This window comes from Cherax quadricarinatus, chromosome 81 (assembly GCF_038502225.1).
Source record: "Cherax quadricarinatus isolate ZL_2023a chromosome 81, ASM3850222v1, whole genome shotgun sequence".
NCBI classification, from domain to species: Eukaryota; Metazoa; Arthropoda; class Malacostraca; order Decapoda; family Parastacidae; genus Cherax; species Cherax quadricarinatus.
The window spans coordinates 12,580,376-12,603,996 of record NC_091372.1 but is presented as its reverse complement, the minus strand read 5'-3'; the positions used below and the strand labels follow the sequence as shown (position 1 = coordinate 12,603,996).

The 23,621-nt window shown below is 39.4% G+C and overlaps 1 protein-coding gene across 1 annotated transcript; it reads right to left on the bottom strand.

Annotated features, from left to right (window-relative positions):
- LOC128699792 (Elongator complex protein 5) lies at positions 1–18,312 on the bottom strand. Its single transcript, XM_070102252.1, has 6 exons — positions 18,099–18,312; positions 16,943–17,071; positions 14,003–14,233; positions 12,292–12,458; positions 7,688–7,875; positions 1–46 (listed from the first exon to the last, which is right to left on the bottom strand). The coding sequence occupies exons 1-6, from the start codon at positions 18,169–18,171 to the stop codon at positions 1–3; spliced, it is 834 nt and encodes a 277-aa protein (XP_069958353.1). The 5' UTR covers positions 18,172–18,312.
- Between the last annotated feature and the right edge of the window lie 5,309 nt (positions 18,313–23,621).

Below are 23,621 nucleotides of genomic sequence, written 5' to 3'. Positions count from 1 at the left end.
TCAACCCATCCCGGTGTGTAGTAATGTGTCCCCATGTGACTGAACCCTGAAATATAAGCACTTTTTTAATTTTAAAAATGGGCCTTTTTTGAATTAGAGTTGATGTGGTAGAAAAAACCACTTGGAAAATAAAAGAACGTGAAAACGATATTAATATATATAGTATAAAGTATATAGTATGATGTTTTAAATATAGAGATACCCCTTTTGCTTGTTTATTTTTAAAGCAAACTTTTTTTAATTAATTAGGGTTTTTTGCTTTTTTTAAACCCTGGGAAAGGGGAGGTTTAACCCATGGAAGCAAGCTTTTAAAAACCCCGGACAGTGGGAAAATTATAATCCATGGGGAGCCTAAAGGGGGATTATAAAGGGATTGGGGGGAATTTGGAAGGTTTTCACCAATTAAAACCGAGCACAAGATCCAATTCCTTTGATCAAACCCCCACCAGCATCAAAAACCCCTCGAGGTGGAAATGCAAAGCCACCCCCCAAGTTTTGGGTTTTTTTAAGATTATCCATCTGTTCCTTTTGGGTTTTTTGTAAAGGTTAAGGGTTTCATGAAATTTGGGGTTCCTATCTGACACCTTATAACCCCCCATAAAAATATAGTTTTCAAGGAAGAGTTCTGTGTGACCCTTTGGTGATTTTCTTTTCTTTATCCAGAAAAAAATCTTGTTTGTGGGAATTTTAGATACTGACAAAAAAGAGATATAGTATTTCTACTGTAACTTCTAATTTTATTTTTTTCACTTATAGCAGCGAAAGGGGACAGTTGGGGGAGTGGAGGGTTCCTGTTTAAGGCCGGGGGTAAAAAAATTATGCAGAAAAATTTTTTGGGGGAATTTGAAGGGGTTAAAAAACAAAGTCAGATAAAAAGAGGGGTTGAGGTTTTGGGCATTTAAAAGAGAATGGATCAAAGTAGAATGACATGGGGAGTATAAATCTGTAGGAAGGAAGGTGTAGGGGTCCTTTTAAAAAAGGGTTTGGGGAGGGAAAAGGGGGTTTTGGTTTTGGGGGTTTAACTTTAAGCAAGGGATGGGGGTTGGGTAGGGGGAATAGAGAATGGTATTTGGGGCCTGAAAAAATGCTGGGGAGCAGGGTAATATTTAGGAAGGATTCCCGGAAAACCCCCTTTTTTTTTAGCCGGGCTCCAAGTCCGAAAAAGCAAGCCTGCACCTTTTTTAAAAGGGGGGGTTTTGGGGTATTTGGAAATTTGGGGGATGTGTTTGTATCTTTACAATAGACTTCTAAACTGTTGTTCAAGAACTTTCAAAAAGTGGGTTATGGAGTGTGGTGAAAGTAAAATGATGATGAAAGCATTTTCTTTGGGGTTTTTTTTTCTTTTTTTACCCCCGCCTTTGGGGGGAGACAGTTGACTTGTTAAAAAAAAAAAAAAAAAAAAACATAGGGAAGGGGACACTGAGGGTAAAAGTACATAATAATATTATTAAAATGTGAACCCCGGGGTTTTTCAACAAAAAAACCCGAATTTCACTCCCGTGCTTAAGAAGACAAAACCCCTGACTTTTAGGTAAGAGCTCCCCAAATTATAAATGAGTTGTGTTCCCAAACTTTTTAAAATTTCAAAAGAATTGTTTTATTTTTTTAACTTTTGAAAGGATTGTGTTCCCAGTTTTGAACTAATAAAAAGTTTGGTTTTTTCAAAAAAAAATTTTAAAAAAAGAATAGTTATGTGGGAAAATAACATTTTACCCTTTTAGGGGCCAGGCCCCCGATCTGAAAAAAAGTTTTAGGGGTTTAAGAATTAAAAAAAAAAGAAACGAAGAGAATCTTTTCCAACAGAAAAAAAAGTACAAAATTTGATAGAAAAATCAGAATTATGCTCTTTTTGGGTTTTTTCTGACATTCAGTAAAAAAGAACATTTTCCTACTCTGAGCTCAATTTCAAGCTACTTTAATTTGGAAAACCCAAACAAAATTTATTTATTTCTGTAATATATCTTCCATTTATCTAATGATAACCCAAAAAATAAACCCCCAAAAAAATATGAAAATACACTGAAAATTTAAATAAACCAAAATTCAAAGGGCATTTTTTTTCCCCTCAAACGGTTGGGGAAGATTTTTTTTTTTATTGTGCACACTCACCACAAGGGCCCATTTTCTCATATCTAGACCAAATTTGCCAATTTTACTGCTTATCTGAATGAAAAGAGCTCAAAACCCATAGTAATACAGCACAAACTCAAAATGGTAAACTGACTTGGAAATTTAATGACTGTATAACTTAACTGGGTTTTTAGAGCCATGTCCGATTTTAAAAGAAAATGTTTTTTTTCAGGGAAATACAGCATGCAAAGTTACAAGAATTAGTGACAAGTTCAAAGGGATATTAGAAAATTTTTGTTTAGAGACCAAAAGGGCTTGAAAAAGCCCAAAAAAGTAAAAAATATACTGTTTTTTTAACCCTTTTTACTGTTTTAGCCCCCAAAATTTATTCTATGTCGCCAAATATTCCAAAAAAAAAATTTTTTCTTTGAAAAAGAAAATTTTTTTTTCTGAGTGTTTTTGGGCCAAAAAATTTTTCCCTTGGTACTTACCCGAGATATAGAGCCCAAATTTGCAGAAAATGAGCCGGGGAAAAGGGAAAAAGCGGCGACCGCCGCTTTACCCGGTAAAATTTAGTTATTTTTATTTGAAGGGTTTTTTGTTTTTTTACTATTTTATTTTTTTTACATAACTTATGGGTTTTTGAGACTTAAAATAAGGGGAAAATATATACACCCCGTTGTATAAACACAATAAGAAAAAAACATAATTTTCAATATATTTTTACAAAAATTGTTTAACAAACAAACAAACAAACAAACAAACAATTTTTCTCTTCTTTTTTTCTTCTTCTTTCTTTCCTTTTTCTTCTTTCCCCTTTTTTCCCTTTTTCCCCTTTTTTCCCTTTTTCTTTCTTTTTTCTCCCCTTTTTCTTTTTTCCTCTTCTTTTTCTCCTTTTTCTTTTTCCTTTTTTCTTTTTCCTTTCCTTTTTCTTCTTCTCCTTCTTCTTCTTCCCCCTTCTTCTTTTTTCCCCCCTTTCTTCCCTTTTTCCCTTTTCTTCTCCTTTTCCTTCCTTTTTTCTTCCTTTCCCTTTTTCTTTTTTCTTCTCTCCTTTCTTTTTCTCCTTCTTTCCTTTTTTTCTTTCCCCTTTTCCTTTTTTTTCTCCTTCTTTTTTCTTTTTCCTTCTTTTTTCTTTCCCCCCTCCTTCTCCTTCTTTTTTTCTTTTTCTTTTTCTTTTCTTCTCCTTCTTCCTTCTTCTTCTCCTTTTTTCTTTCCCTTCTTCTCCTTTCCCCCTTCCCTTTTTCTCCTCTTCTTCCCCCTCCTTTTCCTCCTCCTTTTCCTCCTTTTTCTTTTCCCCCCTTCTTCCCCCTTCCCTTTTTCTCCTTCTTCTCCTCCCTTTTTCTCCTCCTTTTTCTCCTTCTTCTTCCCCTTTTTCCTCCTTCTTCTCCTCCTTCCCTTCCCCCTCCTTTCCTTTCCTCCTCCTTCCCCCTCCTCCTTCCCTCCTTCTCCTCCTTTCCCTCCCTTTTCCTCCTCCTCCCTTTTGTGCGAGGGGTGGGTTATAATTGTTTTGAGTCAGAAGTCGGCAGCTGTCCAATGACATATTATCTCATTAGTCACTACCCCTACCCCTGTCAAAAAAATGTAAAAGGGTGCTGCCCCCCCTCCTTTCTATCCAATTAAATTTTTCCCCATTCTATATCTTTTAATTTTGCCCTCTTTTTTTGCCCCCTTTTTCTGTCTCACAGGGACAAAAACAAGGGAAAATAGGTAAAATTCCTAGGATAAACCCAAGAAACCAGACAAAGTGCTATAATTTCCTTTGAAGTGAGTAAACGGGATGAAGGGCTTGTGGCCCTCTGAGACAAAAGCTGATGGAAGACAGGGGGCTTGACAGGGAAAACAAATAGACAGAAGGGAAAAGTTTTTGTACCAGCAAAACAAAAAGGGGGGATGGTCATGTAATAATTTCCTCCTTTACGTCTCAAAGCCCGCTCTTATGGGGTGTTTTCTCCCTTTTCTTTTCAAAAGTCAGGGGGGACTTTTTTTCTTCAAGGGAAAAAATATTATTACATCTTCTTCTTCCTCCTCCCCCCTCCCTTCTCCTCCTCCTCCTCCTCCTCCTCCTTTCCCTTCCTCCCCCTTCCTCCTCTCCTCCTCCCCCCTCCCCCCCTCCCCCCTCCTCCTCCATTGCTTTTTCTCAAACCCCCCAAATCAATGAAATTGGGTTTTTTCTCGACACTTCCATCTGTGTTAGAGATCACTTTGGGGAAAAGAAGAGTCCCAGATTTGCAGGGGGAACCCCAATATTTTTTACCACCCGAATGCTGAAATGACAACTGAAAGGGGGATTCCCACAATGCAACCCCTGGTTCTGGGTTTTTTTTTTAGGGACACTGGGCCATGGAGACCCCTTCCCCTTTAATTTGGGCCCAAAAAGGGGCCCTTTTTGTTTGGGTTTGAAGCTGCCAGAATTTATGGGATAAATACCCCCAAAACATTGGGGTTGTAAGAGATTTTTTGTCGGGAAAAAGCGGGGTTTAAAAAAGATAAGATAAAATTTTGCCGGGTTTAACCCCCGGGGGTTTGCCACCCAGGATAACCCAAGAAAGGGGCGCCAAACCCGGGGGTGCAACTTATTTCCCTTGGGGGGCCCCAACCTTTTCCCCCAGGGGCGACCCACACCAATGACCAACACCCAAAACCTATTTGCCGCTAGGGGAACAGGGGCAACAGGTGGGAAAAGGGCGAATATTTCCACCCGGGGAATCAACCCGGCCCTCCGGGGAAGGAGCAGCCAAAGGCCAACCTTTTGAATATTAGAATGCATTATTACAGTTGGGTTATATTTAACCCTTTTTTTTTTTTTTTTTCCCAAGTCGGGGGCCCCCCACCGAGGCAGGGGGACCAAAAAAAAAACCCCCAAAAAAAATCTTTTAACAAAATTTAACACTTTCACCACACTTTGCAAAATTATCACTTTTTTTTTGCAGAGGGCCCGGGGAAACAAAAAGTTTGGGAAACATACACATATAAAAACACAACATATCCCTCCAAACCGCCAATATCCCAAACCCCCCCTTTTTAAAATGGGGCATTGTATTTCCCCTTTCCGGCCAAAATCCGACTATAGAAAAAAACCGGGTTTCCCCGAATCCCTTCACTAAAATTTCCCCGCTCACATCCAACAGGGTCCCCGGGCCCGGGGACCATCTGCCCCATTCACTCCTATCTAACACCCGCCCGCTGGAAACCGCCCCTTTCCCACAAAACCCCTTTTTCTCCCTCCAACCCCTTTTGAGGACGAATTTACCCCCCCTCCTTCCCTTTGATTTATATGTTTCCACTTTTACCGTGATCCATTTTCTCTAAATGACCAAACCCCTTTTTAAACCCCCTTTTTGCCCTCTGACTAAACTTCTTTTTTAACTCCACACCCCCCTTTCCCCACCCGAATTTTTAAAACAAAAATTTACACCCCACATTGCCCTTAAAAACATTCCGCCCTCCAAACTTTTCCCCCCCTCCAATTTTATCCCCAAATTTTACAACCAATAAGAATTTTTGGACATTTTATTTTCCTTTCCCTTTTTTTGCCCTAAGATAACTTTTTGACTCCACATATACCTCAACGCATTCACCCCTTTTTTTTCCCCATCAATTCCCCATGATTAACCTCATCCTTTATAAATCCATCCCCAAAATCCCCAAATTTCCCCAAAATCTGAAAAACTTTCTTTTTCCATACTCCTTTCCCCCCCAATTTTATATCCAATTTTTTTTTATCTAAATCATTTTACACCCCCATCACCTTACTCTTTTTTTATGTTACTTTCAACTTTCACTTTACACACATTCCCAAACCCATCCACTAACCTTTTCAATTTTTTTTAGAATCTCCCCTAAGCAAGTATATCATAAAAAGTAACTGTGTTTTTTTCCCCTTTTGAATTTGATTCCCCTAATTTAATCCCACCCTCTCCCAAAAAAACCCTAGATTTACTTCCTTTACAACCCCATCTATAAATATATTAAACAAAAATGGTGACATTAAATCCTGTTTAAGACTTCCATTTTTTTAAAATAGTCTCCCCCTCTTCACACCCCAACCCCACCCCACTGTCCTCATAAAAAATCTTTAACATTTAATAACTTACCACCATTCCATATACTTGGGAACATCCACAAATTTTTCCCCTATCCAATTTATCATATGCCTTTTTTAAATCCAAAAAGCACAAAACCTCCCCTTTGTCTAAATACTGGGTTTACAATATGCCCAAGTAAAAAACCTGATCCACAAACCCCTACCCACTTTAAAAAAACCTTTTCTCATCCCAAACCTTTCATTCTGTCTTTCCCCCTTAATTCTTTTAATTATAACCCACTGTAATTTTTCCTGGTATTCGGGGTTTTTTTCCTCCATAATTTTTACAGCCCTTTTTCCCCTTTCCCCTTTTTTTATAAAGGGACTATACATGTTTTCCCCAAACCCTTTGTACCTTCCCCTTTCATACATTTATTAAAAAAAGTAAACCCAAACCATATCCCCCCGCTTTTAACATTTGTCATGATCCCATCAGTTCCAGCCGTTTTTCCCTTTCATTTTACTTTAAAGCCCCCACGACTTCCCACACTTACATTTCCTTTTCACTTAAAAGATGGATTCCCCCGAAAGTGCATGAAATTACCGCCTTTTTCTTCCTTAACATTTAAAAAATTCTTAAAAATTTGCCATCTACCCAATACCTCCATCTCCCCCTCACAACTCCTCTTCTTTGTTTTTAAAGACAAACCCATTTTCCCCAGGCTTTTTTTAACTTGTTTAACTCCTCCCAAAAATTTTTTTTTATTTTCATTAAAAAATTTTTTGACAGTGCCTCCCCCCACTTATCATCTGCCCCCTTGCACTCTTCACCACCCCTTTTCCTTTTTTTTACTCTCCAAAACTCTGCTCTTCTTATAAACTTTGTTTTTAAAACCCCCTCATAAGCTACCTTTTTCTTTATCACACCCCTTTTCTTCATCATTTCCCCCAACACTCTTTCCTGCCCCACCCTCCCATAACCACAAACTTCCCCCCCCTTCTAATACTGCATTTTAAAAATATTCCAACCCTTTTTCAACCCCTCACTATCTTGGACAGAATTTCTGCCAATTTGTCGCCATACCAACCCCAAATTCCTCCTCCCCGTTTATACACCTTTTACCCCCCTCCTTCCCCCTTTTTTCCCCCTTTTCCCCTTTCCCATCTACCCCTTTTCTTAACTGTGGGTAAACCAAATAATGATCCGAGAAACAGGGCCCTTTTATAAAACGTACATCCTGGGGGCCACCCATCAACCATCCACCAATACATAATCTAATAAACTACTTTTTTTACTAAAATCATACCTTGTATATTTTTTTTTTCCCTTTTCATAAAATATGTATTACTTATTACCAAACCCTTTTTAACCCTAGTTTAATTAAAGGCTCCCCATTTTATTTACCCCGGAACCCCCAAAATTTTTCTACTACCTCCATAACATTTTTTCCCAATTTCTAGATTAAAACCTCAACCACCAATTTTCCCCCACTTTATTTTCAAAACCCCAAAAAATTTAAGACATTACTTACAGCTGAGCAATGTCTTATGCATAACCATTCTATGGGCAAAATTCTGCACATATTTTCGCACCTGGTATGAGGAAGTAGTAGATTGTTCTTGGCTATCCGCTGATCATCCGTGAGAGTGAGATTGAAGGTTGTTTGTGATGCTAGGATGGCAACGGAGTCCAAGTTCTCATCTGAACACGGCACTTCTTTGCTCTTAGACTGCTGAATATCTTGTAAGTGTAGATTCTCATTTAAAGAAAATTCTTCATGCTGAAAAGATGTAGATTCAGTATCATATTAAGTTTGGTGTTATAATATATGTAATATTTATGCCTGAATATTCATATATATTTGTCAGATATGCTGCTAGTACTGAGATCACCTGAACTTTACCCCCTAGGATAACTGTGAAATAACTTATTATAATCATGGTAATCACTAGACCCTTAAGAGTCATACAGAACTAAACAGCAGAGGTGAGAATAATGGACGGGAAGAGGTGGAGGTGCTGAGGGAAGGACACTCGCTACAAGGATGTAGGTTATTGTTGTAGTATATTACCAAGAAGGGTTATAACAATGGTAGGACTGTCCAAGAGGAGGGCAGAGAAAGTACAGTATGTCGGGGCATTGAAGATATCTGAATTTAAGTTGGTGTGCTCTCAGATGAACAAAATACAAATAACCTACACATACAAGAAAAAACTTACAATAACATTTTGGTCCGACTTGGACCAGTAAAGCCATCATAGGTTTCTTTCTCATGTGTACGGGTTATTTGTGTATTGCTCCAGTCACGGTATTGTGCCTTTATATTCTTGATGAACAGAAACATTTTTCAAGAGTAAAAGAATAGTGTTCCATGGTTCACTTGTAGTGTACTCAGATCATATACTGAATGCTGCCTGTGTGTACTATCACCTAGATCAGGGGTGGAGAACCTGCAGTCTTAAGGCCACATGCAGCACCTTTTAGAGCATTAAGTGAAACCTTCTGAATGAATTATTTTTTTGAAGTTATTATATAATAATTAACTTTTTACAAAATAAACAACATTTTGCAGTATATCTAATAAAAATTTCTTGAATGTGGCTGTTACAACTCTGATGTCATAACTTAAATAAAATGTCCCTGGCTTCTAAAGGCTGCTCACACTGCTGTTTATGGGTTAAAAAATTACACTGAAAAACTCAACAACTTTTGGGCCAGCATGTACTCATACAAGTTAAGAAACATGAGTGCAAATAATTAATGTTGTGTTAGGAAGGACATAAAAACTCACCTTCACAAAAATATATCTATATTAATAGTATTTTATATACAACTTACAATCTACTCCAAAAAACCACCACACTCCGGTTCACATTAGCTCACTAGCACACTGCTACTAACGAGTTAAAATACATAAACTGGGAGGCTTCATGACACCCGCCCTTCCTTTCTGCCGGCTACTTAGCCTACAGTTAAAATATTAAATGCTCTCCAAAACACAGGCCCTCGCACACACTAGGGCTTTACAAATAAATGAGATTATCAGAAAATACACAAAATAGAATACACTAAAAAAAAAAAACCTTACCCAATACCACCTCCTCAAAACCACTACACCTCACCTCCTCTGCTGTGCGTAACCTACTGCCTAATTATTATAATCAAGGGGAAGCGCTAAACCCATAGGATTATACAGCGCCTGGGGGGGGGGGGGAGATGTGGAAGGCATTCAGGCTTAATTCGGGAAACTGGAGCGCAGATCCAATTCCCTAAATCAAGAGCCCCTCACCAACATCAAGGAACCTTCCCTGAGGGGACCTACTGCCTAAACATGCCTCATCTGCTTCTGTCCTGGCCACTCTGCCTGTGACAGGAATAAAACACGTCCGCTTTCAGGAAATAATACACTTCCACTTTCAGTATACTCCTGGAACTATGTTATATAAAATATTTTTTCTGCATGTCACTGTGTAACAGTGGCCTTATTAGATTACAGCAAACTTTAATGCAGCCTTCCAATATAAAAAGGTTCCCCATCCCTGACCTAGATTATTATTAATAATTTTTAAAGGGGTGGACTGATAAGCCAGCGGAAGGCCTCAGCCAGATAAACAATAGCTCCAGTGGCGGGGTCATCACATGACAACTACCTGTGTCAAAAAACAACTGTCCTGTTTCCTGACAAATCTTACCTAACCTAACGTGCTCAGTGTCTAAGGTTTGATCCCTGGGATGGGTGGAAACACTGGGCATTTTCCTTACACCTGCTGTCCCTGTTCACCCAAAATGCACCACATTTTAGTGGCTTTCTTTTGTGCTTAATATTTTATTACATGTAAACTACATTTTGTATACTGCACAATGTTTAAGTGGGTATTTGGGTATTAGTTGCCAGTTGTGAGTCACATCCTGGGGTGGTAGTATACCTTACATAGTACCGGGCTTTGAAATGAGCTGTTACAATAACACCTCTTAGTCTATAAAATTGATTTGCATAAAAAAAATCAGGACATTTTAACAATCCTAGCACAGTGAAATAAAATTATGCAAATTTTTATATGACATTTATATTATGTTTACAATAATGTTTTATCACTGATTACATCATTGCTTAGTTAATTTTAAGCCAGCCCGTAATGCTATGCATACAAGTGGCTTTGGCATGCTGCTCTTACCTGTATTTTTTTGTACCTCTGTATGTATGTTCAAATTATTAAATAAATAAATAAATAAATAAAGATAGAAATGTTAAAAGCAGGTGGGGATATAGTTTTGGAGTGGTTGGTGCAATTATTTAATAAATGTATGGAAGAGGGTAAGGTACCTAGGGACTGGCAGAGAGCATGCATAGTTCCTTTGTATAAAGGCAAAGGGGATAAAAGAGAGTGCAAAAATTATAGGGGGATAAGTCTGCTAAGTATACCTGGTAAAGTGTATGGTAGAGTTATTATTGAAAGAATTAAGAGTAAGATGGAGAATAGGATAGCAGATGAACAAGGAGGCTTTAGGAAAGGTAGGGGGTGTGTGGACCAGGTGTTTACAGTGAAACATATAAGTGAACAGTATTTAGATAAGGCTAAAGAGGTCTTTGTGGCATTTATGGATTTGGAAAAGGCGTATGACAGGGGGGATAGGGGGGGCAATGTGGCAGATGTTGCAAGTGTATGGTGTAGGAGGTAGGTTACTGAAAGCAGTGAAGAGTTTTTACGAGGATAGTGAGGCTCAAGTTAGAGTATGTAGGAAAGAGGGAAATTATTTCCCAGTAAAAGTAGGCCTTAGACAAGGATGTGTGATGTCACCGTGGTTGTTTAATATATTTATAGATGGGGTTGTAAGAGAAGTAAATGCGAGGGTCTTGGTAAGAGGCGTGGAGTTAAAAGATAAAGAATCACACAAAGTGGGAGTTGTCACAGCTGCTCTTTGCTGATGACACTGTGCTCTTGGGAGATTCTGAAGAGAAGTTGCAGAGATTGGTGGATGAATTTGGTAGGGTGTGCAAGGGAAGAAAGTTAAAGGTGAATACAGGAAAAAGTAAGGTTATGAGAATAACAAAAAGATTAGGTGATGAAAGATTGAATATCAGATTGGAGGGAGAGAGTATGGAGGAGGTGAATGCATTCAGATATTTGGGAGTGGACGTGTCAGCGGATGGGTCTATGAAAGATGAGGTGAATCATAGAATTGATGGGGGGAAAAGAGTGAGTGGTGCACTTAGCAGTCTGTGGAGACAAAGAACTTTGTCCTTGGAGGCAAAGAGGGGAATGTATGAGAGTATAGTTTTACCAACGCTCTTATATGGGTGTGAAGCATGGGTGATGAATGTTGCAGCGAGAAGAAGGCTGGAGGCAGTGGAGATGTCATGTCTGAGGGCAATGTGTGGTGTGAATATAATGCAGAGAATTCGTAGTTTGGAAGTTAGGAGGAGGTGCGGGATTACCAAAACTGTTGTCCAGAGGGCTGAGGAAGGGTTGTTGAGGTGGTTCGGACATGTAGAGAGAATGGAGCAAAACAGAATGACTTCAAGAGTGTATCAGTCTGTAGTGGAAGGAAGGGGGGGTAGGGGTCAGCCTAGGAAAGGTTGGAGGGAGGGGGTAAAGGAGGTTCTGTGTGCGAGGGGCTTGGACTTCCAGCAGGCATGCGTGAGCGTGTTTGATAGGAGTGAATGGAGACAAATGGTTTTTAATACTTGACGTGCTGTTGGAGTGTGAGCAAAGTAACATTTATGAAGGGGTTCAGGGAAACCGGCAGGCCGGACTTGAGTCCTGGAGATGGGAAGTACAGTGCCTGCACTCTGAAGGAGGGGTGTTAATGTTGCAGTTTAAAAACTGTAGTGTAAAGCACCCTTCTGGCAAGACAGTGATGGAGTGAATGATGGTGAAAGTTTTTCTTTTTCGGGCCACCCTGCCTTGGTGGGAATCGGCCAGTGTGATAATAATAAATAAAAAAAATATATATTTTGCCCCAAAATCAACAAAGCACACTAAAGCTTGCAAAAAACTGATGTAAAATAAATTATTTAACTAACCTATGAAATGGGGGAAAAATATTCATATATAATCCACTGCTTATACATTATGTAACCAGTAACAAAAGTATTATTATTCTTTAAGGATAAGAAGCATTTACTGTAATGTACTGTATTTATATTTACAAGCCTTATTAAATTTTGTTATAAATATCATAAACAGCAACTTACAGCTTTGATTATTTTCCTGGAAGGTTTCTTAAGTATGAGCTGACAGCTGCATGGACTAGAGGGCAGCACGTGGACTACCGCACTAGAAATGTGACAAAGGGCTGACAGAACACTCTCAGGCATGACATCCCGTCCACAGTATAAAATGAGTTGCTCAACATTATCCCCTGTCCAAAAGTAAAAATAATAGCATGATGAAGATAAGGGGTCCCCAATTTGCACTAGATGTGGCACTTTCCTATACAGGCATACCTCACTAATACAGTGGGTTAGGTTCCAGACCACCACCATAAAGCCAATATTGCCTCAAAGAGAATCACAGCCTTTTTCTTCACTTGTCAGTGTATATAAAAGCCTAAAAACATGCTTACCTGTCATTTATTAAGTGCACAACAGCATTAGGCCTATAAAAATGATGCAAAAGTAAAACTATTTTTTTTTAAATTGCCAAAAACCAACTTAAGAGCAAGGCAAGTGCTGAAAATAATAAACATGAATATAATTGAAGAGTAAATGTTGGAAATGCATGGAATAGGAGGTAAGTTACTGAAAGCAGTGAAGAGCTTTTATGAGGATAGTGAGGCTCAGGTTAGAGTATGTAGGAGAGAGAAAGGGAGATTATTTCCCAGTAAAAGTAGGTCTTACACAGGAATGCATGATGTCACCATGGTTGTTCAGTATACTTATATACAGGGTTGTAAGAGAAGTGAATACTTGAGTGTTGGAAAGAGGTGTGGGATTAAAAGATAAAGAATCTAACACAAAGTGGGAGTTGTCACAGTTGCTTTTTCCTGATGACACACTGTTTTTGGGAGATTCTGAAGAGAAGTTGCAGAGGTTGGTGGACGAGTTTGGTAGGGTATGTAAAAGGAAATTAAAAGTGAACAAAGGAAAGAGTAAGGTAATGAGGATAACAAAAAATTTAGGTAATGAAAGACTGGATATCAGACTGGAGGGAGGGAGTATGGAGGAAGTGAATGTATTCAGATATTTGGGAGTGGACTTGTCAACAGATGGGTCTATGAAAGATGAGGTGAATCATAGAGTTGATGAGGGGGAAAAAAGGTGAGTGGTGCAATGAGGAGTCTGTGGAGACAGAACGTTATCCATAAAAGCAAAGAAGGGAATGTATGAGAGTACAGTTATAACAACACACTTACATGGGTGATGAATGTTGCAACAAGGAGAAGGCTGGAAGCAGTGGAGATGTCGTGTCTGATGGCAATGTTTGGAAATTAGGAGGTGTGGGGTTACAAAAAGTATTATCCAGTGGGCTGAGGAGGGGTTTAGGTGGTTCAGACATTTAGAAAGGATGGAACAAAATAGAATGACTTGGAATGTATAAATCTGTAGTGGAAGGCAGGCAGGGTAGAGGTCAGTCTAGGAAAGGTTGGAGGGAGGGGAGTAAAGGAGGTTTTGTGTGCAAGGGGCTTGGACTTCCAGAAAGCACGTGTGAGCCTGTTAGATTGGAGCGAGTGGAGACAAATGGTTCTTATGACTTGATGTGCTGTTGGAGTGTGAGCAAAGCAACATTTATGAAGAGATTCAGGAAAACTGTAATATTCCCTCCCTCCTTCAGTATGAGGGAACTGTACTTCCCAAGGCAGGTACAGGGAGGTAATCAAGTTTGATCCAGGGGAGGGAACAGCTCCAACTCTTTGGATCAAAAGCCCTTCAAGAGCATCAAGACACCCTTTAGAGTGATAATTACCTGCAGCTAGTAAATGTAGGCTCCTTATCAAGTGTAAAGAATCCTGGTGATGAGTGATATCCTCAAGCCTATCCACAACCATTACTATTTTTCTTTTTCCACTTCCATCACCATTATGTCCGAGTCTGAAAATCTCTTGTAATGGTTGTTGCAAAGATACTTCAGGCTGGTCACTCACCCAGCCACATGGATCACTAGCACCATCGTAGAATTCAATTTTTCCTGATGACTCTGAAAGATAACACGTATACAAGTACATGTATTATTATACCATTGCAAAATGTTTGTGACTATTCCAGCCACAATAATCACTTGTACCATCATAAAACAATGTTTTTCTTTGATGTCTCTGAAAGATGCTCATGTTTATATTATTAAACCATCATACAGAAAATGCCCCCATATTATTAAACCATTGTACAGATTGTGGGTCGTAAATTGCCTGCACTGAAACAACAGAATTATTTTATTTATCAATGAATGGTTGTGCTGTGAGATGGGGAGAATAATGGGTTGTCAGTGAATGGTTGTGCTGTGAGATGGGGAGAATAATGGGTTAGTGAATGGTTGGGCTGTGAGATGGGGAGAATATTGGGTTGTCAGTGAATGGTTGGGCTGTGAGATGGGGAGAATAATGGGTTGTCAGTGAATGGTTGGGCTGTGAGAGGGGGAGAATAATGGGTTGTCAGTGAATGGTTGTGCTGTGAGATGGAGAGAATAATGGGTTGTCAGTGAATGGTTGGGCTGTGAGAGGGGGAGAATAATGGGTTGTCAGTGAATGGTTGTGCTGTGAGATGGGGAGAATAATGGGTTGTCAGTGAATGGTTGTGCTGTGAGATGGGGAGAATAATGGGTTAGTGAATGGTTGGGCTGTGAGATGGGGAGAATATTGGGTTGTCAGTGAATGGTTGGGCTGTGAGATGGGGAGAATAATGGGTTGTCAGTGAATGGTTGGGCTGTGAGAGGGGGAGAATAATGGGTTGTCAGTGAATGGTTGTGCTGTGAGATGGAGAGAATAATGGGTTGTCAGTGAATGGTTGGGCTGTGAGAGGGGGAGAATAATGGGTTGTCAGTGAATGGTTGTGCTGTGAGATGGGGAGAATAATGGGTTGTCAGTGAATGGTTGTGCTGTGAGATGGGGAAAATAATGGGTTGTCAGTGAATGGTTGGGCTGTGAGAGGGGGAGAATAATGGGTTGTCAGTGAATGGTTGGTCTGTGAGATGGGGAGAATAATGGGTTGTCAGTGAATGGTTGTGCTATAAGATGGGGAGAATAATGGGTTGTCAGTGAATGGTTGGTCTGTGAGATGGGGAGAATACAGTGGACCCCCGGTTTACGATATTTTTTCACTCCAGAAGTATGTTCAGGTGCCAGTACTGACCGAATTTGTTCCCATAAGGAATATTGTGAAGTAGATTAGTCCATTTCAGACCCTCAAACATACACGTACAAACGCACTTACATAAATACACTTACATAATTGGTCGCATTCGGAGGTGATCGTTATGCGGGGGTCCACTGTAATGGGTTGTCAGTGAATGGTTGTGCTGTGAGATGGGGAGAATAATGGGTTGTCAGTGAATGGTTGGGCTGTGAGATGGGGAGAATAATGGGTTGTCAGTAAAAGGTTGGTCTGGGAGATGGGGAGAATAATGGGTTGTCAGTGTATGGCTGTATTGTGAGATGGGGGGAATGATGGCAAGACAAACAAGCGTTTTGGGAGGTCCTATAGACCACACTTATAATAGCCTTTTCATTCCTTTCGAGAAACTGCAGCTAAACATATTGTGTCTGTCTTTTCTGCCTTTATATCGTTTTTGATGCAATGGTTTAATTTTTATCATGCATATCAACTCTGCCCCTTTCCTATTGGCTGTCATTGTGGAATAATTTATACCTCTGTCTGTGGCATTCAGCAGATGTGTTCCAATTTTTCAGACTGAATCAGGTCTTGTTTTTTGCAATAATATCTGTGTTTCCTCATATGCGATTAGTTTTAGTTTATTTCTTGCATTGTGGATAATTGTATAGTAAATGCTAAGTAAGTTTTTGTGTGGTCTCTCTTCCTTGTTTCACTGTAAAACAATCCCATTGTTTTTGTATTAACTATTCTATGAGTAATACCATTTTCTTAAATTTTTCCAAATATATCTTGGCAATTTTGCTCCAGCCATCCCTAGTACTGCAGACTGTACCTTAAGGCTTTATAAACCTAATAGTGGGCTAAACATAGCTTGCAATAAAGTACCCAAAATGTTTTTCTGTTGGATACCCAAAATGTTTCGTGTGTGTCCCTTTAACTGATAGCTGGCATTTTCATACTTCTCACACTGTTAATGGTGGGAATGTTGGAGCTCAGAGGATCATTTAAACTGAAATGGCAGTGGAGTAATGTCAAGACAGCAGGAGAACAAGTGATGGTTGGGGGCAGCTCTAGGTTATATAGGAAGGTCTTAGAGGTGACAATCTAGTGGGAAGGAAAAGCTAGACTTGTCTTGAAGCAGCATTATTATTAGTTTTATTTGGAGGGGCTTTGAGGGACCTGATGGAATCTTTGGGAGCTTCAGGGGCATTGTCACTAGTGATGGTGGATATTTTCTTTTCACTTTCCAATCAAAATCAAATCAACATCTTTAAGAAGCAAACACAGAAACAATGATTGTGTTTACAGTTTGTAACTTACCGCCAGGCTTTAAATAATAAGATATTACAAGGACCCCAATGGGAATATGTCACTTAGTCTGGCTTATTATTTTTGGTTATCCTAGGTAATTTACACATATGTTACTATGTATAATAACTACTTATGTCGACCTGTACCTAAATAAACTTATTATTAGACAAAAATTTAACAGGTACATTTAAATTACAGTATTTCATTAAATAAAATCATATTAATTTACATAAATGTATCTTTTAATTTAGTAATAAAAACTAACCTTCCTTCAGAAACCTTCTTATATCCTGAGCTCGGAGAGAAGTGTGAAGATAATGAATATTAGCAGGAGAGCGAAGGTGCGAGTTTATGACAGTATATAACAGTCCTCGACCATTAACTTCATTTGTATCTGAAAGTGGAAAAAAAAAAGTTTAAAACCTTTGTAAATAAACAAGAAACACTTTAATAAATGGTTGATAAATTACTTGTGTTTTTACTCTATAATACTTTGTAATCTATAATACTTTGTAATCTATAATACTTTGTAATCTATAATACTTTGTAATCTATAATACTTTGTAATCTATAATACTTTTTTAGTCTATAAAACTTTTTTATCTATAATCAGATCAATTAATAGTTCAAAAATTGTTCCCTGTATAATTCATAAATAATATAATTTATATTATATATGAGGGTAATAAACACTAGCAATAATATGATCTTATTTCTACAATAACTTACAGCCAGACATTATATAATAAAATATTACAAAGACAACAATGGAAATAAGTCATTTTGAGTTTTATTATCCTGGATGGTAATTAACATGTTAATATGTATGATAATTGTACTTACATGTACCTGTAGCTCAATATAATTATTATAATTATTTATACATACTTCGAGACACTAATGCAACACATGGGAATCTTTATTGAAGAAACGTTTCGCCACACAGTGGCTTCATCAGTCCAATACAAAGTAGAAGTGGGTAAGGAGAGTAGAAGTTTGAGGTAATCAGTCCCTCAACCTGGAGTCGATGTGTTCAGTCCATTAGTCTTGTAGGAAGTGCAGCACAGGGTCAGAGAGGTGGCTTATATACTTCAACTCATCTCACTGCAGTATATAAGCCACCTCTCTGACCCTGTGTTGCACTTCCCACAAGACTAATGGACTGAACACATCGACTCCAGGTTGAGGGACTGATTACCTCAAACTTCTAATCTCCTTACCCACTTCTACTTTGTACTGGACTGATGAAGCCACTGTGTGGCGAAACGTTTCTTCAATAAAGATTCCCATGTGTTCCATAAGTGTCTCAATTCTTCAACTTGTCGGTTTTCAAAACCATTCATCACATAATTATTTAGTCTATCATTAAAGACAATTTTATGAAAGTTCATGCACACAATCTTTAAAAAACTAGACAATACCTGTTAGAAGTAATATTCTTGGGGTGGGTGTTTCCTCACACACGAAAATCTTCTCTAAGTTAGTTTTAGACATTTGTTCGTCTTCTAATTCTTCAGGAACTTGTAAATTTAGATGATCAGTCTTCTAATACTTCAGGAAACTTGAAAGTTGTTGATGTTTCATCTTCTTTCTTCCTTCTTCTGGGGTTTATAAAGGCCACTGACAGCTTAGGCTCTTATGGCACCTTATTGCACTTAATGCAGGAAAACATATTAATAGTAATACTGATTATTATTATTATTATTATTATACATACTTTATTTAAGTATGATACAATGTTTGTACAAAGGTGAATGTCATTTAGATGTACATGCAAAAAGCCCCTTAATATGCAGAGTATTTTGGATAAACTTAAACTGGCTTAAGATTAATAAAACAATAATTTTATACAGTCACTTGGAGTGTAAACAGAAATTTGGAAGTTACAATGAATACAGGAAAATTGAAGAAGGAACAGAAGTTCCTTATGTAAGGAGAAAGAGAAGCTGGAACTTCCCACAATTGTCGAAAGCTTTTGGAAAGTCTATGTATACTACATCCGTATTTTGTTTATCCTCTACAGCATCCAGGACCTTGTCATAGTGGCCCAGTAACTGAGACAGACAGGAGCGACCTGCTCTAAACCCATGTTGTCCTGGGTTGTGTAATTGATGGGTATCTAGATGGTTGGCGATCTTGCTTCTTAGAACCCTCTCAAAGATTTTTATGATATGGGATGTTAGTGTTATTGATCTGTAGTTCTTTGCAATTGCTTTACTGCCACCTTTGTGGAGTTGGGCTATGTCTGTTGTTTTTAGTGTGTGTGGGATGACCCGTGTGTCCATGCTCCCTCTCCATAAAATGCTGAAGGCACGTGATAGGGGCTTCTTGCAGTTCTTGATGAACACGGAGTTCCATGAGTCTGGGTCTGGGGCAGAGTGCATGGGCATGTCATTAATTGCCTCTTCAAAGTCTTGTGGAGTTAGAATAATGAAGAATTGAGACACTTATGCAACACATGGGTTGCATAAGTGTCTCAATTCTTCAACTTGTCGGTTTTCAAAACCATTCATCACATCTGTCAGACACTGCAACATCATGGAATCTTGGTACAAAAACTTCAACGCTTGCCCAAACCTTTGGACGATGACCTACTTACATTAGTGGCAGGTCCCACTAAGATCCCGCCTCCTCCTGCTTCAACTCCTCTCACTGCAGTATATAAGCCATCTCTCTGGCCCTATGCTGCACTTACTACAAGAGTGATGGACTGAACACATCGAATCCAGGTTGAGGGACTGATTACCTCATACTTCTACTCTCCTTACCCATTTCTACTTTGTATTGGACTGATGAAGCCACTGTGTGGCAAAACGTTTCTCCAATAAAGATTCCCATGTGTTGCATAAGTGTCTCAATTCTTCAACTGGAGAGAGTTTACCTGGAGAGAGTTCCGGGGGTCAACGCCCCCGCGGCCCGGTCTGAGACCAGGCCTCCTGGTGGATCAGAGCCTGATCAACCAGGCTGTTGCTGCTGGCTGCACGCAAACCAAAACCATTCATCACAGTTAGAATAATATCCGAGATTTCTGGGATGTAGTAATAAAGATTATTATTGTTGTTATTATTACTATTACTTATTTATATCCCAACTTGGGCCGTCATAATCCTTCAACCCATCAACACCTGTCCTTGAACCATCATAACCCTTTAATCCAACAACGGTCCTTGTGTCATGTGGGTTTTCGATACGTGGATAGGGTAAGAATACTCACGTAGGCTGGTAGTACGTATAATATAACGGAAAGTATGGGAAAGCGCTAACAGCCGTCCTGCCTCTCTCTGCTCCCTAGCCTGACTGACCCATGAGTGCCTACGGGTGAGGATGTTTGAAATCCTGCTATGGTCAGCAGCAATATGAATACAGTCAATGATTCACACAGACGGTTGGTAGTGAGTCATCTACTGGTACACTGGTTACTGGTAACTGGTTACTAGGAACTGGTACTACTACTGAGACTTGGGCCGTCAAATCCCTTCAACAACGGCCCTTGGGCCGTCATAACCCTTCAACAACGGTTTTTGAGCCGTCATAACCCTTCGACAACGATCCTTGGGCCGTCATAACCCTTTAGCAACGGTCCTTGGACCGTCATAACCTTTCAACCCATCAATAACGGTCCTTGGGCCGTCGTAACTCTTCTGCAACGCTCCTTGGACCGTCATAATCTTTCAACCCATCAACGATCCTTAGACCGTCATGACCTTTCAACCCATCAACAGCGGTCCTTGGACCGTCATAACTTTTCAACCCATCAACAACGGTCCTTGGGCCTTCATAACCCTTTAGTAACGGTCCTTAGACCGTCATAACCTTTCAATCCATCAACAACGGTCCTTGGACCGTCATAACTCTCCAACCCAGCAACGGCCCTTGGGCCGTCGTAATTCTTCAACTGAAGAATATCCAAGTATTCATATTTTGCCATATCAGAGCATTGATGCAGGCTAATAGGAAATTATTATTATTAAGGTTAGCCGGACTTGAGTCCTGGAGGTGGGAAGTACACTCTGGAGAGGTGGAAATATGTTGCAGTTTTTAAACTAGTGTAGGCGCGTCTCTCGCAAGAAAGTGATAGAGTGAATGACGATAAAGGTATTTCTTCCTTTTCGGGTCTCCCTATCTTGGTGGGAAACGGCCGATGTGTTCATAAAATAAATATAATAAAGTAAATTATTATTATTACCCCCCATTCCCACAGCCACAAGATGTTTTTCATGTGATGAATGGTTTTGAAAACTGACAAGTTGAAGAATTGAGAAAGTACTTTCTACAAGACTGATGGACTGAACACATCGACTCCAGGCTGAGGGACTGATTACCTCAAACTACTCCTCTCCTTATACCTTCCTGATTTGTATTGGACTGATGAAGTCACTGTGTGGCGAAACGTTTCTTCAATAAAGATTCCCATATGTTGCATAAATGTTTTCCATCTTTACATAATAAGATCGAAAAAAATGATATATGAATTTGTATATATGGCTTATTGAATTATATTTGAGACAGTGCAGAATACTCTCAAAAAACTGATTTTTTTTAATCTAAAGAAATAAAAACGCAAAAAATATTGGTCGTAGTTGTGTTAGTCTTTATGAAGACAATTTATGTATGTGTACTCACCTATATGTGGCTGCAGGGATTGATTCACAGCTCCTGGCCCCGTATATGTGTACTCGCCATTTTATGTGGTTACATGGGTCGAGCACAGCTCTTGACCCCATGTACGTGCGTGTACTCATATGTGGTTATATGGGTCGAGCACAGCTCTTGACCCCATGTACGTGCGTGTACTCATATGTGGTTATATGGGTCGAGCACAGCTCTTGACCCCATGTACGTGTGTGTACTCATATGTGGTTATATGGGTCGAGCACAGCTCCTGGTCCCGTGTGTGTGTGTGTGTGTGTGCATAGTCACCTATATGTGGCTGCATGGGTCGAACACAGCTCTTGGCCCCGTGTGTGTGTGTACAATATGTGGGGGTGTATACCTGGAGAAGGTTCCAGGGGTCAACGCCCCCGCGGCCCGGTCTGTGGCCAGGCCTCGCGGTGCGCATATATATATATATAAAAGAGAAGAAGAAAAACTTTATAAAACTGGGTTGCTTAAATGTGCGTGGATGTAGTGTGGATGACAAGAAACAGATGATTGCTGATGTTATGAATGAAAAGAAGTTGGATGTCCTGGCCCTAAGCGAAACAAAGCTGAAGGGGGTAGGAGAGTTTCAGTGGGGGGAAATAAATGGGATTAAATCTGGAGTATCTGAGAGAGTTAGAGCAAAGGAAGGGGTAGCAGTAATGTTAAATGATCAGTTATGGAAGGAGAAAAGAGAATATGAATGTGTAAATTCAAGAATTATGTGGATTAAAGTAAAGGTTGGATGCGAGAAGTGGGTCATAATAAGCGTGTATGCACCTGGAGAAGAGAGGAATGCAGAGGAGAGAGAGAGATTTTGGGAGATGTTAAGTGAATGTATAGGAGCCTTTGAACCAAGTGAGAGAGTAATTGTGGTAGGGGACTTGAATGCTAAAGTAGGAGAAACTTTTAGAGAGGGTGTGGTAGGTAAGTTTGGGGTGCCAGGTGTAAATGATAATGGGAGCCCTTTGATTGAACTTTGTATAGAAAGGGGTTTAGTTATAGGTAATACATATTTTAAGAAAAAGAGGATAAATAAGTATACACGATATGATGTAGGGCGAAATGACAGTAGTTTGTTGGATTATGTATTGGTAGATAAAAGACTGTTGAGTAGACTTCAGGATGTACATGTTTATAGAGGGGCCACAGATATATCAGATCACTTTCTAGTTGTAGCTACACTGAGAGTAAAAGGTAGATGGGATACAAGGAGAATAGAAGCATCAGGGAAGAGAGAGGTGAAGGTTTATAAACTAAAAGAGGAGGCAGTTAGGGTAAGATATAAACAGCTATTGGAGGATAGATGGGCTAATGAGAGCATAGGCAATGGGGTCGAAGAGGTATGGGGTAGGTTTAAAAATGTAGTGTTAGAGTGTTCAGCAGAAGTTTGTGGTTACAGGAAAGTGGGTGCAGGAGGGAAGAGGAGCGATTGGTGGAATGATGATGTAAAGAGAGTAGTAAGGGAGAAAAAGTTAGCATATGAGAAGTTTTTACAAAGTAGAAGTGATGCAAGGAGGGAAGAGTATATGGAGAAAAAGAGAGAGGTTAAGAGAGTGGTGAAGCAATGTAAAAAGAGAGCAAATGAGAGAGTGGGTGAGATGTTATCAACAAATTTTGTTGAAAATAAGAAAAAGTTTTGGAGTGAGATTAACAAGTTAAGAAAGCCTAGAGAACAAATTGATTTGTCAGTTAAAAATAGGAGAGGAGAGTTATTAAATGGAGAGTTAGAGGTATTGGGAAGATGGAAGGAATATTTTGAGGAATTGTTAAATGTTGATGAAGATAGGGAAGCTGTGATTTCGTGTATAGGGCAAGGAGGAATAACATCTTGTAGGAGTGAGGAAGAGCCAGTTGTGAGTGTGGGGGAAGTTCGTGAGGCAGTAGGTAAAATGAAAGGGGGTAAGGCAGCCGGGATTGATGGGATAAAGATAGAAATGTTAAAAGCAGGTGGGGATATAGTTTTGGAGTGGTTGGTGCAATTATTTAATAAATGTATGGAAGAGGGTAAGGTACCTAGGGATTGGCAGAGAGCATGCATAGTTCCTTTGTATAAAGGCAAAGGGGATAAAAGAGAGTGCAAAAATTATAGGGGGATAAGTCTGTTGAGTGTACCTGGTAAAGTGTATGGTAGAGTTATAATTGAAAGAATTAAGAGTAAGACGGAGAATAGGATAGCAGATGAACAAGGAGGCTTTAGGAAAGGTAGGGGGTGTGTGGACCAGGTGTTTACAGTGAAACATATAAGTGAACAGTATTTAGATAAGGCTAAAGAGGTCTTTGTGGCATTTATGGATTTGGAAAAG